Below are 17,616 nucleotides of genomic sequence, written 5' to 3'. Positions count from 1 at the left end.
GGCGTTTTAGCTTAACGTGCTACCAGCGGAGCATCGATGTCAATGAATACACTTCCGACTGAGCGCTTTCAATATGTAAACATTCGAGAACGCGTCGCCCGGTGTGCGCCTATCTGCGCATCTTTCGATGGTCAGCGATGTTTGTTTATTTTTCCTCGAACAGTTTTTTGTCATCGCTAACGAAACGATACGTTCGTGCTTCCACTTTCGCGTTGAAGGCGGCGGATCTTCAGTCGCAGATATAAAGACGCACCGCAAGATCGTACGAGCTGCAGCGACTGTTGTACGCGCAAAAGCAATGCGACGCGCGTATATGCTTCCTAGTGCACACTTAGACGGCTTCGTATTTTCGAGATATTCGGGAAACGAAGCGTGCTCTTTATATCCACAATAGTTGTATAATATGTATAATATATAATATGTTGTATAATATGTGTATCATGCTTATTTAGTGCACTGGCGTGTCCGGCATGGTCATTCTGGTTGAGCTTCGTAGATCGGCCCGGCTTCTGTTCAGAAGCGGAAATACTCTGCCCGGTATCAGTTCCAGAAATGACGCGTTCGTCCAGTTTCTGGTTACTTCATACAGGCTGAACCGAATTGAAACCGCGCGGAGCTCTCATTCCGGAAATTCCTGTACGGTCCGTGGCCCTTGTTTCAGAAAAAAAACTTGACGCCAGGCTGGAAAAAGCATGCAGAGCTATAAAATAACACCACTACATTTGAAAAAGAAAAGAAAAAGAAAATAGAAAAGAAGAATATTTTACATGTGATTCGAACTCCGATATTTTCAGCCAGCAAGCACGCACTTCAACCACTACACTTACTATTACACTTACAATTTACTAGTGCTGATGTGTTTTGTCATCGTCTTCGAACGCGTGCAATTTTTGCTACATACAGATATATGCAGTGCACCAACACTTGTAATACTGCTTGTTTAAGCTTCACCTGCTGCCAGCGGAGCCGCGACGTCAATGAATTTACTTCTGACCAAGTGTTTTGCATACGTATACACTCGAGGAAGCGACTCCCGATGTCCGGCTGACCTGCGCATATTTCAATGGTCAGCGATGTGTTTCATTTATTCTGGAGCGTATTTTATCCTCGCTAACGCAACGCTACGTTCTTGCTTGCACATACGCGTTGAAGGTGGCAGATCTTCAGTCGCAGATATGAAGATGCACCGCAAGATCGTACAAGCTGCAGCGACTGTTGAACACGCAAAAGCAAAACGCGATGCGTGTATGTACTTGCTAGCGCACACATCAACGGCTTCATATCTTCTAGGTATTTGCGAAACAAAGCGTACTCCACATATACAAAAAAGTTGTAACGTTTAATATGTATGGTTTGATGCTTATTTAGCGTGAAGGCATGTTCCGACGTGATCATTCTGGTTGAGCTTTACGAACCGCCCCAAATTGTGTTGAGAAGCGGAAATACTCTGTCCCGTATCAGTTTCAATCATACGGGTTTGTCCGGTTTCTACTAAACCGGACACGACCTGTCCTGTATATGAGATCAATACAGGACTGCTCCACCCTGTTTCATATCCATACCGGACTGGGATGTCATGTATAAGATGCATACTGGAAATGGTCTGCCCTGTATTAACTCTATTCCGGACTGGACCATCCGCATTGATATTCATACCGGACATGACCTGTCCGTTATAAACCCATTTAAGCTTCATACAGGCCAGTCTAGGTCGTATGATGCCACCCACGATGACGGCCACCATAGGTCAAGGTATGCCACCCTGGGCCCACGCCACCCCCCCTCCCCAAATGTGGACGTAATAAGCCTTAATACGCTTTCGTTACGTGGGAGGCGGTAGCTGGCAGCTGACATGGCCGAGCACTAAACGGACCTAGGGCTCCCTGACATTACGTTTGGCAGGAGCTGCCAACTTGGGCCTCTCTGCCAACTCGGGTCTCTCTTTTCGTAAGGGAGGGTGATATCACAATCAAATACCCTTGCATTCACGTTGCCCCTACGACAACCAGGAACGTTCATACGGCTCGGTTAAAGCGGGGCTTCATATGTTGGCTTGTAGCTTAAGCTATCGCGTCATACCGATCCAGGCATCCGTGCGGCGCCTTTCCTTTGGCTCTTCCTCGAACGCCGCACCACAAAGGGTACAGAAACAGACGCAGTAAAACCAGAAATTAGCGAAGTTTCCAAAAAAGGCTTTCGCCTTGTTGAACTTTAGTATTCGAAAGAGCCACACATTTTTTTTTTTCAAAGTGCTTCAAGCAAATCTTTCAAATATGACTCGAATACTCATAAGGATCACCTCTATGGACTTTCTGAGTTAGAAAATTACAGCAAGCAGATTTTCAAGGGCCCTTCATATTCAACAAAGGGGTGAATTTCAACCCCCTCCCCCCCACCACCTAAGCTTCGCATCGCAGCCAAGAGTGGAAAACAGAATAATGAACGACTCTATTCAAAATAGTCACATTCGTGTCGTCCAATCTGTTTTGTCTTGCGCTGAAAAACTTGCCATTTCTGGCGCGTTTCCGGTGTCCAAGGATTACTACACCATTACACGAAAATTTGTCGGGAGTTGTTGCTGTTGTCAACACTCAATGGTACTCAGAAAAGTGGCGGCGAGCGGCACGGCCCGGAAATCTAAGCAATTCAATAAGAAAATTGTACACGACTACATTACTTCCTAATGCGAAATTTCAGCGCAGCTCATCAGCTGTTTCACCTTTCCGATATATTGAGGCATAGATTTTGAGCAAGACACCTATGTACAATTACAGACAACGTTCTTTAATTTTTCAGACGTATTCCTTCAAGAAACACTCAAGTAACAGTTCTTGGCTGTCATGAAAGAAGCTTTGTGGTTGGAGAAATGAAGAGAGCAATTTAGTTATCGGAAGGTTGCGGGAGGCAGCGCGTAGGACATAGGAACGTTGCGCGACGAACAGATAGCAGCGACTGACTGATGCCGCTGACGCCGCTAGCGAGTGAAGCGAGTGAGTACGGGATGCACGCACCATGATCCGCTGATAGCGAGCCGGCGTTTCGCCAACCGTAGAGCACCCTCACCGCCACGCATGAAGAAGGGGGGACCCCCTTCTCCTCTTTCTGCATGGCGGCGACGGTATTCTACGCATTCACGTTGTCTTGACTCGCTAGCGGTTCGCATCTCTGAGATGCGAACCGATGAATATGTACCACACGAATTCCCATTTGAACGTGATAGCGTTAAATGCCCCGTTAACAGAGAATCCGGCGTCGGCCGCGGTCGGTCGGTGCAGTCGTCAGTGTTGTGAGCGACAAGTCAGGAGAATGGTGTTGGCAGGTGACAATGGACGCGAACTGACTAAGTGTAGGGTTGACTGACGTTACGTTTGGCAGGAGCCGCCAACTCGAGCCTCTCCTTTCACATGTGAGGGTGATAGCAGATTGAGACAGCCAATACCCTTGCATTCAAGTTGCCACGTCCATTCCGCTTGGTTAAAACGGGTCCTTACATGTGGGTTGGTAGCCTACGCTGTCGCGTCGTACCTTCAATGACGTGTCCGCCGTAACCTTTTCAGTAAAAAGTTTGTTTGTTAAGCACTTTGTAGCACTTGTGTCCGTGTTTGTAGAGCTTTGTTTTTCCACAATAAATGCTTATTATGTTGCTGATGGGGGCACAGTGAGCGCGTTTCGATTCGCATGACTTACTAATCTGTGCTTGAATTTGTGTACCGATTTTACCGCATTAATCATCTGTAAAACTTTGACTACTTGAAACATAAAAATATGCCTTAAAAATTTTGCGGGATCAAATGGCAGGGCTAGAGGTGCTGCCGTTTTTACTCTTAAGACGAAGATTAAGTGTCCATCTATTTTGTTTTGTGCATAGGAAGAGCTGAGAAGAGATAAGCGGACTATCAAATCCAACGATAATGGCTACTGGCTTTCAGAAGTTGCCATCCGTTCCTCAAGCTGCTTTCGGAAGGAAACAACCTACTCTGCAGTTACAGTCATAGGTATGTATAAAACTGCTCTGACTGCCTGTTATGACGACTGTTTCCGAGGACACTGCACGAGGACAAAAGGCGGGCACATGTACCAGCCATGAAACAGAGGTTTGTCACCGAAGTGAATTGGAATGCTAAAATTGGATTTTGCGGGATAATGAGGTCATTTATGCCCACTTTATCCCTGCCCGCAGACGCATTCAGTTCAGGCCGCTTTCTCTTTTAGAATCCTACTTCTCTCTTGACGATCATGGAAAAATAAAAGTCGAGGAGTAAAGGAAGCTAAACTTTCCCCTCCTTGCTTTCCGGCTCACCCCCCGCTCATTCAAAAAAGGAACCTCATTATTGGTTCAGTTGATGATGTCTCTGACAGAGGGCGCTGTGCACTTTTGTCCCTCAAATACCAATATGCATCTTTTTTATTCCCGCTGACTGCTGAACGCACTGCTCTCTCATCATTACCTTGGGCGACCCCGGTGGTGAATTCGCGTTCGCCGCACGGCAGCCAATTAGTAGCGCCAGTACTTCTCTCCCTTTTCTTTCATTTCACAGACACGCAGCCCAAGGGCAGCGATGATAAAAGCAAATGCACGAGAGGCGTTTATAAGACTGTGCTCCCAAAGAGGCACCAAAAAGTAAAAGGAACAGGAACAGCCGAGCGCACATGCCCAAATATTGGTGCGAGCCTTCATGGGATTGCGCGTACAACAAAACGTCGAGCGTTGCGACCGTCTGTGCGCAAAGGTGACAAGACCCCATTTCACTGTTTTGCTTTGGCGGAAAGTATTGGCATGAACACTGCTTTGCACGCGCCTTTCCCAACAACAATCAATATTCTCTCGGAGCCATTTTTCGTCTCGCAGAAAATCGGGCACGAGAGTGTTCTCGCCCAATCTTCCTTTTTTGCTCAGACCTCAATTGATATCTGCTTTTGAATGCCTGGCTTGAATTTTTCTTTCTCTACTTGATGTTTGCCTATTGCAATTAACTAGACGACAGGAAAAGTGATGCGATCTACGGACTAAGCTGTAATACTTCAGCATGTACCAAGCGCGCGTTCTAACCGCGCTGGTGAAGATGAGTCTGATGCTTCAAGCCAACCTCGCATAAGGGTCTTCTTTTTTATAAAGTAAATGCGTTCGTTCAGCAAACTGCAGGCTTTTAATTAGGGCGCAGCTTTCCAGACTGTTGATCGCGTTGGAAAAACACAAAAAAATGAAAACAAAATACGCCCAACGTATTTCATTAGGAGCACATATTCAGAGGTGGGACTTGGCGCAAGTGTACTTACTATGTAATTTAAGCATCCAAAGGCTACAAAAGGACGTAAGCAATCATAGTGATGTCTACAAGGATAAGTTGTTATAACAGACGCCACGCTCATGCCTTCTTGTTGGTCGACTCCTTATCGATGCATTTTACAGATTGTGGGTTTGCGGCAAATAAAAGTAGAGGCCGCAAATATCATAAAGAAAAACTCCGAAGATTCCCATTTTTCGCTAATGAACGTAAACGCTGGCACGACTGGTTAAGCTGCTATAGTTTTTGTGCACACGTGGGACAAAATAAATCTTTTCATCCTCATTGCTGACTTCATTTTTGTTCTTCGAAAAACGGCACATCAACTGTGACGTGATGCTTACCAAATCCACGCATATGTCGGGGTATCCACTTAAAGCACCGTCAATTGAAATTTTCTGGGTTTACATGTGCAAGCACATAAAGCGGAGCACAATTTATTGCCACAGGAGCTTGACACAGGGAGTGTGCATTCAATTCGTGTTGCAGGCATTCATTGATGAGCTTTCCTAGCGACGTTGCAGCTTTAATGTAGGCGAATTTCAGAATCAGTTAAAATGGGTGTAATCGAATGTGGCGTTTTGCGATGGAGCGACGACAGCGCCCTCGTTTCTAATTCGAAGGGCAGAACAGACACTACTCTCCACAAATAAATGCTCTTATAGCGAATGCATTCACAGCCAATCATTTGCAGGCCGCCATCGAAAAGACGAGGTCGGAATCATTAGAGCTGAAGAAGAAAGCTAGTCGCCCCCCTCTCCCCCTTTTTTTTTGTTGTTTTCTTGAAGACTGCGCCGATCTAAACCAGACACAAGGAAAGAGGAAGACAAAGGGCATCTTCGGGGAATGCGAAGAGAGAGGGCGTGCGCTCATTATGTTCCGATTCTTTTCAGGGAAAATTGGTCTTCGCTAATGAGGGACAGGAGCCTGATCTGGGCGCCGGCCCCACATGCGACAACAAAGACGAGCGGGAGTAACGTGGGTACTCCGCATGGAGAGAAACGGCGGCTATGTTTGAGTGGGGCAGAAACGAAACCAAGGATAGCCACAAGGTGTGCCGTTACGTCACAGAGGCAGCGTCGGAACACAGCACAGACCCATTTCGGCACTCAAGAAGTACAAAAGCAAGAGGGTAGTTTACCCCGCATTGTGTGTGTCGTTGCGGCAGGAGCATGCGCGCGGAGTAACGAAGTTAGCTGCAAAGGATGAGCAATGTGTTATGGTACACAACAACCGACTGTGCTGCCGTTCAGATGGAAGCGTATTTCTCTTCCTTTCCAAGATTGGGCTCCGCAATGCTGGTCTTCGCGCACTCACCCGCAGGGTCTCTCGGTGAAGACAATGTAGTGCTGGTGCTCGGGAGCCCGCTCCACGAACTTGATGCACGTGTAGTTCTCCCAGTGGCGCATCGCCTGCTTGAACAGCGCTCGGTGGTCCCCTGCGTAAAGGGAAGAACAGGTGACCACATCATCAGCGGCTTAGCACAGCAAAGCAGCAACGGTTGTGCGGCGGTCGAAGAGCTCGGCTGATGCACAGAGATATGCGGCAGCGAGAGGAGCCTGATGGATTCGAACAACTTTTGGGCATTTATACAAAAGGGTGACGCTCGTGCAGAAGTGGCCTCCAGGCTTCTAGATTACTCAAAAAGAAATAAGTACATTAATTAGACCAGAAGTAGGTCCCAGAGCAGAAGCGAGTAGAAACTGTTCAATTACTGGATGGAGTCAAAAGCCAACGACGATTTATTCTTTTGTTCCTCCGCCCACACAGGAGCAGGAGAGTCACCCACGCCGTTCATTTGTTTTTGTTTTTTTCTCCGTAAGTGTTCTTAAGAACATTCGCCACTGTGGGCCTCTTACCCAGGAGTGCCAGCTGCATTCGGAGCTGCGTGCGCGGAAGCTCAGGGATAACCCGTTGTAGACCAATTAAGCTAGAGGACACTCTTCTATAGGCGACCTGGTGTTGCGATTCTCGTATGGTATGTTTCTATAAGCGAATTCATTTCCCCGGAGGCAAAGCCTGCCTAGGCCGTGACATGTCCATAAAGAAACCAGGAACAAATTACGCATGAAGAACGCAAGAAATAAACCTTTTTTTAGCTCGAAAGAACTTATAGTTTAGCACGATGAATTTCGCCGATTTGCAGATTGCCTGTCCCTAACCAAATGTTGTTATGACAACAACCAAGCCTATCTTTGCCCATTTTAGTACCAAAGACTAAAATGGGCAAACAAGAAGTGAATTAAGCTACTCGAAGCAACCAGAAGCAACCAACAGCAGCATCCGTGCTTTCGCATTACTCCAACGTAGATTCTGCAGTGCTCTCTAATTTGTTCCAAAGCCATAGAGCGGTGCGGCAACGCAGTTGTTGTCAACGAAGAATCCAACAGCCATTCTGGGTGGATTTGAAAATTGAAATCTTTGCAGTTTATATTATGACCTCTAGTGTAGGGTAGAAAAGCCGATCTGTATCCTGGTTCTCCGCCTGGGTTTCTCACGCGTCTTTTGTTCTAACATGCGACTGTTTATCCCGAACTCCTGAAATATTTTTCGCTCTCGCTCTTTCAGGTTTTCAGTTCGCCTGCTTGGTTAATGTGACGTTCTAGCCAACCATGTAAAAATTGAAGCCTGTCTGCACCAGCGACTTTCCAGTGGTCAGGAAGCTTGCAATGCTCCGTGTTTCATCATCCTGCTCGTTTTTTTTCTTCGATGCTTGACGTCTATATATAGACAGAGAATGCAAACGCCGATTTGCGAATGTCAATGCCATGCTAAGTAATTCAGAAGGCGACCGTTAGAACACTTGTACCTAAATTGGGAGAAAGGAAAGGTGAGTGGAGTGGACAAAGCGAAGAAATTGTGAGCAATATTCAGTGCTTCGAGAACGAAACAAAGCTTTACAAAAGGCAGCGAAAGCATTGGAAGCGATACATGAATGACCACCACTCCTTAGTGCAGGTGGTGGCTGCGGACTAGTACCACTAGAGTGGAATAACTAGAAAAATAAGAATGCAGCGCAGTTCATCAGCAGGCCTCTCAGATCATGTGCATTAGCTTGAGTGAGTGCCTCAGGAGGAAAGTATACAGATTATGCCACATAAGTCCGACCAAGATGTCAGAAAGAAAACGCACTTTGAGCGCATTATAGAACAGGATGCATAATGTTGTCACTAACCTGCAGTAACTCGGGATACTTTTAATTCTCCCGGTAACTCACTCATTAATTCCATTCATTTATTGAACTCTTTAATTAATGGCTGCACACCCTATTGTAACGAGCAACGTTTCAAAACAACTTCAGAAACCAATTCGTAAGTTGCTTTTATACGACGTCTCTCACACAATAATTTTTTTCCTCGCTCCAAAAGCCCGTAAAATAAAAAAGAAATGATGCGGCTTAGCTAGGCTAATCCCGGTTTACATTCGAGATGATTTGTTTGGCATGGTTATGCTGTATTGCTAAGCCAGGTTAGACTTGCATAGATAACCTAGATGAAAGAGTGGCAGCTCGATTAAGCATGGTCAGACACAGTTTGCTGCAATATAACTGTCCATGGCTGTCTGCGAATGTCAAGAAAACGCTGCCAGAACGCGACTGCTCCATGGCTGTCTGTGAACCTCAAGGACCAGAGCATTGAAGGACTATGACGACACGAAGGCGTCGAGGGCATTTTGAAAGGGGATTTCCCAGGAGGCGAGCCTGATGGGCAGCGGTGAAGGAAAGGGGTAGGCAAAGGCTCTACGGCGTTGTGTCAGGCAATGTTGTGTCTTTGTGGAGATTCTACCGGTACAAATATAGTTTGGCAGGTGTACGAAGAAGAAGCAGATGTGAAACGTAGAAGAGGAAGCGAGCGCCGCTACAGTTACTAGCCTATATAGTAACTCTATCTCGGAGCGGATGATCTTGGTTCGACAAGGCCAAAGTGCACCTATATTTTGGTGCTCCGAAGATAGATGAACAAGGTGGGCTGCACGGGACAGTGATAGGGCGTCAGATGTCAGGGCATGAAAGCGAAAAGGCGTGATGCTGGCGGAACGTTGGCGAAAGAGCAGACGGAAATGAGAAAACAATTTCTGATCTATCTGGAGAGACAGACAGTGCAAAGCGCCTGAGAAACTTGAAATGCGATAAAGGCTGCTGCAATAAATCGTTACATTAACGAGACCTCATGAAGTTTCTAGATCATGCTTTTATTTAAGTTTATCAGGCGGTCTTCGAGCGTATGTACGTGTTCTCAGCAGTGGCGTTAATTGGTTGTGATCTACGTAGAGCAGCAGATATGCCTTATTTCACTGAGAAAAAATAGCGAGAATGCTTATGGCTCTAGGTGCATCAAGTGGAAATAGAAGGACAGCAGTTAAGCTATTTGAATGCTGGCATCGGGTTACGCGTTCAAGCTCAACGGCAATTGTGCTTGGATACAGGAGGCTGACAGAGAATGGGGCCTTTTCGAAGAAACAACATAAACCAGCAACCTTGGATGAGGAGGCCAGATATTGGCAAAATTGTTTTCAGGGCCCCATGCAAGTGTGCGTTGTTACGACCAAGCATCCGCATTTGCGCGCTCTATTGTTCGCCTGTGGGCATGGAAAAGTATTGTGAATATGTGGTGATGGTCCAATGGCTCTAAGTGAGCCTGTTTCCAGGAATCCTGTTTTGTAAGCCTGTTTTGCTTTGTGGACAACCTGCAAATGCCAAATTGACCCTGTCAAGAGAACGTCTGGAAAAACACAAAGAAACGTCCCCCTGCGGGAAATAGCAGGAAGTGCTTTCTTTCTTTTGTTCACCCTTCCAGTCGAGAAGTGCTATCCTCCAGTGATGAATGCCTCCTATCCAAAGGAGACGACAGAGTGACATGTCCGCTGACGTGCAGGACAAGAAAGGAGCATGACTCATACGGCCATTAAGTGATTTCCCGGGAATGCAGGAAAGATTTGCAATTGTCGAAAAGGGACCATGTTGGGAGCCCTATGCGGCGCCACGTGCACTCGGGTTTCTGAGAAGTAAAACCCCTTGTCAGAACCAGCCTGTGGTTTCTTTGCTGAAGAATAGAAATGTACCTCCTCTCCTCGCCGTTCCCAAGCTTTTCCCGCCAACAAGTGATCACGCCCAACGAATGAATGCCGGACCAGTCAGTGCTTCAGACCATCAGTGCAGTGATGTGTTCGATTGGATGCCGATACCTGAGGGGCGTGCCCTGGATTTGGTTGGTCAGCATCTTCAGAGAGGGGCTGGACATAGGGGGTTTTTAAGGACGCTGCAGAGCACGAAATGTCGCTCTGGGCCCTGGGTAAACGGCTCATCCAGTCGCTTCTCGCTATGAACTCTTAACGCTTGTCATTTTGCTGATGTACCCTTCTTTTTCATGTAAATATTCTTGTAAATACGTTTTCTCAAAGTGCCAGTAAACCTGCTTGTATATATTTTACCAACTTCGAAGATTCAGTCCTTCTTCAACCCCGAGTCTCTGCACGCTACCAAGTGAAGGCCGGGTCGACGTAGCCCCAGCGTCACGACAACTGGTGACCAGCGGTGGGATCTGAATCTACAAGCCACAACATCTGATGACTGGAGGTGGGATCTGGATCTACAAGCTACAACATCTGGTGATTCGAGGTGGATCAGAATCTACAAGCCACATCTTGTGATCGGAGGTGGCATCTCAAGCAACAAGCAGGCGCAACAATCGGCCAACAAGAGAGCAGCTCGGAACATCGATCGCATGTGTGGGTGAGTGCTTGGCTTTTCTTCTGATGTGGACCAGGTTCTAGAACAGGGTTAGATTTTAGAACTGGTAAAAAGTGTTGAAACGCCTTTAGGTTTGGTAGTTTGCACTGTTGTTTTGGAAGTAGCCGACACTCGGAGCGATCATGGACCTACAAAAGCTGCAGAAACCGGAACTGTTGCAATTGTGTGAGGAATTGGGAATTGATACAAGTGGTTTGGCACGAAAACCCTTGATTATAAAGGCAATCACTGATCTGGGAACCGATGATGAGGAGCTCAGTGAAGCATGGAACCTCATCGGTCAAAAAAAGGAGCAGCTCAGACAGCAGAAAGAGCGGGAAAAAGAGGAAAAGAGGCGTGAGCGTGAACTTGAGAGGGAAAAAGAGGAAAGGGAGCGCGAACGTGAGTGGGAAAAAGAGGAAAAGAAGCGTGAAAGAGAAGCAAAAAAGCTGGACCAAGAAATTGAGCTCCGGAAATTAGAACTAGAGTTGAGCAAGAGGTCGGGCAATTGTCCCCAGCTAGCGGTACCTCTTCTCAACAAGGAGGCAGATTTCAAGATGTCAAAGTACATGCAGCCATATGTGATAACAGGGGATATCGGTCTGTATCTGGCTAACTTTGAGCGAACCTGCGAAAAACTGTCCTTCCAGCGAGACACTTGGTCTCAGAGATTATTGACGGTTCTGCCCTGCGAGGCAGCGGAGGTTGTCGCGCGGCTAAGCAAGGAGGACGCGGACAACTACGAGAAGGTCAAAGCTTGCCTTCTGAGAAAGTATAGGCTTAGCGCCGAGGCGTTCAGACAACGTTTTCGGAAAGCTACTAAGTCCAGGGACGAGAGTTACCCTGAATTCCTGTACAATTTAAGAGTAAATTTGGGCGAGTGGCTAAAGAGCACTGATTCCTATAGTGATAGGGACGCTGTAATCGAGCGAATTCTTTTGGAGCAGTTTTATAGCTGCCTCCCAGAAAAAGAAAGAAATTGGTTACAGGACCGAGGCGACATTAAGTCGGCAACTGAAGCTGCCGAAGTCATTGAGGAGTACGCTTCGCGCCGACAATTCAGCAACCCAGCAGTGGATAGGCTCCGCAATCCCAAGTTGAGTGTAAATAACCGTCAGAAAAGGCACTTTGCTAGATTTGCAAACGAAGAAAGGAAGGCTTCTTCAGGCAAACGCCCTAGAAAGGACGGCAGTGAGAAAAGTGGGGAAGTGACCAACGCGCAGAACACAAAGAACAAGCTTGGGGCTAGGAAGCCGCTCACATGCTTTAGGTGTAATGAGCAGGGTCACATTGCCGTCAACTGCCGGAAAGAAAAGTTTGTTTTCTCGTATGTCAGTGACTGCGATGAAAATATGCAGCTTTTGGAACCTTACATGCATGACCTAGTAGTCAACGGGAAGCCTTGCAAGGTACTGCGCGATTCGGCCGCAACGATGGATGTTGTCCAACCGGTGTATGTGTCGCCTTCCGACTATACAGGACAGTGTGCGTGGATCCGCCAGGTAGTGGAGGAACAGAGTGTGTGCTTGCCAATCGCGAACGTGGTCATCGAGGGCCCTTTCGGCAAGTTGACAACCGAGGCTGCCGTTTCAGGAAAGCTTCCTAAGTGCTATCCGTATTTGTTCTCCAACAAATCGGATATGCTACTGCGAAAGAGGGGCATCCTTTTCGGAGACAGAGTTGTGCCAGCCTTAACACGTTCAAAGGCGCGAGAACTAGCTACACTGCTAATTCCAGAAAAATCCACCGCGGAGGAAACGACAGCTAAAACAGTGGTCGATGCGGAAGACAGTGGGTCAGAAAACTTTGAGAGCAAGGCATCTCAAATAAGTCAACTTGAAAGTGAGCTTGATGAGACGCGGAATGAGGACGTCCTTGGGAGTAACCTCTTGCCGCCAGTGTCTAGTAATCTCACGAGACTTTTAAGTGGAACCCGAGGGGACCTAGCTATGGAGCAAGCAGTGGTAAATCTAACGTTAAACCTTCCCGAGGAGATGGGGGACAACTTGATTTGCCTCAGCGGAAAAGGAAGCAACGCTCAGGAGCTTCTCAGAAAGACGGAGCAGAGAGGAGAACTAAAGAAATCCCAGCTGTCCGATCTGGGCGAAATAATAACAGAGTTTGAGGCCTGTTTCGTGGACAGGCCAGGCAGGACTGATTTGACTGAGTACGATAATGAGCTGACTTCAGACGTGCCAGTGCGATCAAGGTGCTACCGATTCTCTCCAAGGCAAAGAGAAATTCTGGATAGGGAAGTAACTCGCATGCTGGAATTGGGAGTAATAAAACCCTCGGAAAGCGATTATGCTTCGCCTATGATCTTAGTAGAAGCTCCAGGTAAAGACCCTAGGCCTGTTGTAGACTACCGAAAGCTAAATTCTCTCACCAGGGATCAAGTGTATCCTATTCCGAATATTGAGGAGAGAGTAGAACAGGTCAGTAGAGCGGCATATGTGACTACGCTGGACCTTACTCGAGGATACTGGCAAGTACCGCTCACTGAACGCGCCAGCAGATACGCGGCTTTCGTCACTCCGACGGGCAGCTACCAGCCAACAATGATGAGTTTCGGGCTCAAAAATGCTCCATTTTGTTTTTCCCGACTCATGGATAGGGTTTTAAAGGGGTGTGAAACATTCGCAGTGCCTTATTTAGATGACATTGCGGTTTTTTCCGACTCATGGGCGGACCATATGGTACATCTAAGAGCTGTACTGAGCCTTCTGCGTCAAGCTGGACTAACCGTAAAGGCCGAGAAATGTTGCCTGGCAAGGGCGACCGTGGACTACTTGGGTCACAATGTAGGTCAGGGTTTCAGGAAACCCAGCGAGATTAAGATTTCTGCGGTAGCAGACTATCCGCGGCCGAGCACGAAGACGGAAATTCGAGCATTCCTAGGTCTGACTGGGTACTACAATCACTACATCCCTAACTATTCAGCTTTGGCTAGCCCTCTGACCGACGCTCTCCGCAAGACAGAACCGACAAATGTAGTCTGGGACGAACAAAAGGAAGCCTCCTTCGTAAACCTGAAGGCTGTGCTGATTAGCCGTCCGGTATTGCGAGCTCCAGACTATGGCCGAGAATTCACGGTCCAGTGTGATGCCAGTGATCGAGGGTTAGGTGCTGTTCTCTGCCAGAGAGATGACGACGGTAATGAGCACCCCGTGCTCTACTTGAGCAGAAAACTGAGTTCTAGAGAGAGGGCTTATTGCGCGTCAGAGAAAGAATGCGCTTGCATTGTATGGGCCATTCAAAAATTGCAGTGCTATCTTGGAGGGGCCAAATTCACCGTAGAGACGGACCATTGTCCCCTGGCTTGGCTGCAAACTGCGACATCGAAGAACAGTCGCCTTCTTAGGTGGAGCTTGATTTTACAGCAGTACAATTTTGAAATAAGATACAAAAAGGGGAAGTTAAATGGGAATGCGGACGCGCTTAGCCGCTCTTTCTAAGCGGTCCGAGATGTTCCTCACCATGTATCGAAATTGATAATCAGGTTTTTTTTTTTTTTTCCGTGCGCTTGTATATGTGTGACTATGTAAAGCAGCACGTTTGGTTTTCTAGGAATACGTGGGTCCTGAACGTCTTGAGAGTGGGCTTTTCTCGAACAACAATGGCAGTTTTCTTTTGACCTGGTCTCTTCAGACGGGAGCCGAGTGCTTGTTTAGACATGTGGTTGAGTTTCAGACAGCTCGAGCAATTTGGCCTACAACAATCAAGACAACGCGACAAGCAACAGCGAGCTTCAAGCGTTCACGTGCAGGCCATTAAGTCGTCTCTTCATGCAGCAGCTGGGACTGCTGCCCTCCGAGACTCTTCTGGCGGGGGAGGAGGCTGTTACGACCAAGCATCCGCATTTGCGCGCTCTATTGTTCGCCTGTGGGCATGGAAAAGTATTGTGAATATGTGGTGATGGTCCAATGGCTCTAAGTGAGCCTGTTTCCAGGAATCCTGTTTTGTAAGCCTGTTTTGCTTTGTGGACAACCTGCAAATGCCAAATTGACCCTGTCAAGAGAACGTCTGGAAAAACACAAAGAAACGTCCCCCTGCGGGAAATAGCAGGAAGTGCTTTCTTTCTTTTGTTCACCCTTCCAGTCGAGAAGTGCTATTCTCCAGTGATGAATGCCTCCTATCCAAAGGAGACGACAGAGTGACATGTCCGCTGACGTGCAGGACAAGAAAGGAGCATGACTCATACGGCCATTAAGTGATTTCCCGGGAATGCAGGAAAGATTTGCAATTGTCGAAAAGGGACCATGTTGGGAGCCCTATGCGGCGCCACGTGCACTCGGGTTTCTGAGAAGTAAAACCCCTTGTCAGAACCAGCCTGTGGTTTCTTTGCTGAAGAATAGAAATGTACCTCCTCTCCTCGCCGTTCCCAAGCTTTTCCCGCCAACAAGTGATCACGCCCAACGAATGAATGCCGGACCAGTCAGTGCTTCAGACCATCAGTGCAGTGATGTGTTCGATTGGATGCCGATACCTGAGGGGCGTGCCCTGGATTTGGTTGGTCAGCATCTTCAGAGAGGGGCTGGACATAGGGGGTTTTTAAGGACGCTGCAGAGCACGAAATGTCGCTCTGGGCCCTGGGTAAACGGCTCATCCAGTCGCTTCTCGCTATGAACTCTTAACGCTTGTCATTTTGCTGATGTACCCTTCTTTTTCATGTAAATATTCTTGTAAATACGTTTTCTCAAAGTGCCAGTAAACCTGCTTGTATATATTTTACCAACTTCGAAGATTCAGTCCTTCTTCAACCCCGAGTCTCTGCACGCTACCAAGTGAAGGCCGGGTCGACGTAGCCCCAGCGTCACGACAGCGTGGAATGGATGTTCAGGCTAAAGTATCCAAATGTCACTAGTTAATACTGGTGAACCCATGGTGGGTCAATGTGTGGCGTAGGATTTACAGCAGCACTATCATTGAACTCGTGTTCCTTGTTTTGTTGTTTCATTATTATTTTTTTCATAACGCGCTCACAGGTAAGCCGTTTGTCAACAGTATACCCAATTGTCTTTACGAAGTTTCAATGGGTAGGACCAAAGATACCTGGTATCAGCATGAAGGTACTCCTGCGCACTACTGGAGCAGTGATTGAATGGAGCTGGATGAAATTTTATAACAGGACAGGACAGGGTGCCGTCCACATTAGAGAACTTGAAAGGGGAAATAAAACAAGTCTGAAATCCACCCCCGATACCATGATCAAGAACGCCACGTTAAATGTGTCCAAAAGATTTCAAAGTTGCATTACAGTATGCGGCGACATGTCCAATACGCATTCTAGTCAAGAGGCACTTTTTCATGCAAACATTACAGAAAAATATAAACTTTCGGCCCTATCCCCATTTCTGCTTCTTTCTGAACTCCAACCTCGCCGTCGCCTGTCCTCATGCGTTACAGGCTTGAAAAAATAAAGCTATGTTCTTTTTCTCCTTCAGTGTTCAGACTCTATCGCTTCGGTAAAGCTTGGCCAGCAGTTTGCATTTGCGCCGTAATGCGGTAAAAGCCTGAGGCCCCGATACCTACATCCGGCATAACGTCGTGTCGCTTCCCAGTGGTCACACTACAGCTGAACTTGTTCGCCTATTGCAAGCCGGATAGTTTTGTAATAGTTCCGTGGAAGCGCTGCGTCACGTATTTTGTTGTTGCTTTTTTTATATTTCGCTCGCTTTCTTTGGAACCCTGAAAACTTACTACGTCACACATGTGTCGGAAACAGTAAGTGGTTTTTAAAGCCAGTTTACACATTTTTATATCACACTTGGAACCTGCTTCTCGCATTTAAATATTTGGCGATCAAGCAGCATTAATGAATGAGTAAAAGGAAACTATGATATAAGTCATTCAACGTAAATGACCCAGCTATTACCTATGCACCCCTATGTACCTATGTACCCACCTATGTACACCATAAACTTGGAGGTTAAGAATAAGGGTTCAACATAAAATGAGGACAACGCAACGTGATGTGGAATTCAAAATTCTAAGCCTCATTTCAAGAGAACAGAATGGGTCAAGACAGGAATGTGGCTGGTTAACATCCTAGTCGTCATGATCAAAAAAGAATGGACAAGACATGAATGCGAAAGCAAGATAAACGAGTGGGTTTTGGGGGCTCCAAGTGGTCAGCAGGAAGTTAGGCAGGCGGATGAGATTAGGGAGTTTGCGAAGATAAGGTTGGAGAAGATGGCGAAAGTTACGCTTAGGTGGAGATTGGCAGGAGATTCCTCTGTCTGTCAGGGAAAGCAGTCGGGCTAATGATGTTGAAGAGTTGCTGAAAGGCCTTCATTAAAGAGAAAACTGTTATCTTAACTTGTGACACGTAGGTTATGCGTGGAAATGGTAGCGTGCATTGTGTAGTTTGGTCGCACTTTAAAGCAATAAATGGCAACGCTGGCGTTTTTATTTGTCCTAAAATTTTACTGAAACTTTCATGGCACGTTATCCTCATGTTGCGGCTTATTTGTGCCAAATTGGGCTGCGGTGTGATGTTTGCTGCAGCGAAAATTAATTTTGAAATATCCCATTTTGTGACCTCAATAGGGAAGATTTCTATTGGCAACCTTGTGTACGCGCCGTCACTGACGCACGGCTGTC

At 47.0% G+C, this 17,616-nt stretch overlaps 1 protein-coding gene across 1 annotated transcript in view; it reads right to left on the bottom strand.

The window, feature by feature from the left end:
• The window catches only part of LOC146182644 (protein tolkin-like), an 803,125-nt gene that overhangs the window by 301,739 nt on the left and 483,770 nt on the right, over positions 1-17,616 (bottom strand). The window contains exon 4 of the mRNA XM_084608884.1: positions 6,603-6,723. Within this exon, the coding sequence (XP_084465010.1) occupies positions 6,603-6,723 (121 nt within the window). The remainder of the gene's footprint in view (positions 1-6,602; positions 6,724-17,616) is intronic.

The sequence above is a fragment of the Amblyomma maculatum genome, chromosome 7 (genome assembly GCF_055883805.1).
Source record: "Amblyomma maculatum isolate TAMU_Amacu chromosome 7, ASM5588380v1, whole genome shotgun sequence".
Lineage (NCBI taxonomy): Eukaryota > Metazoa > Arthropoda > Arachnida > Ixodida > Ixodidae > Amblyomma > Amblyomma maculatum.
The sequence above is the reverse complement of the archived record's forward strand: the minus strand, read 5'-3'. Positions and strand labels throughout refer to the sequence as shown.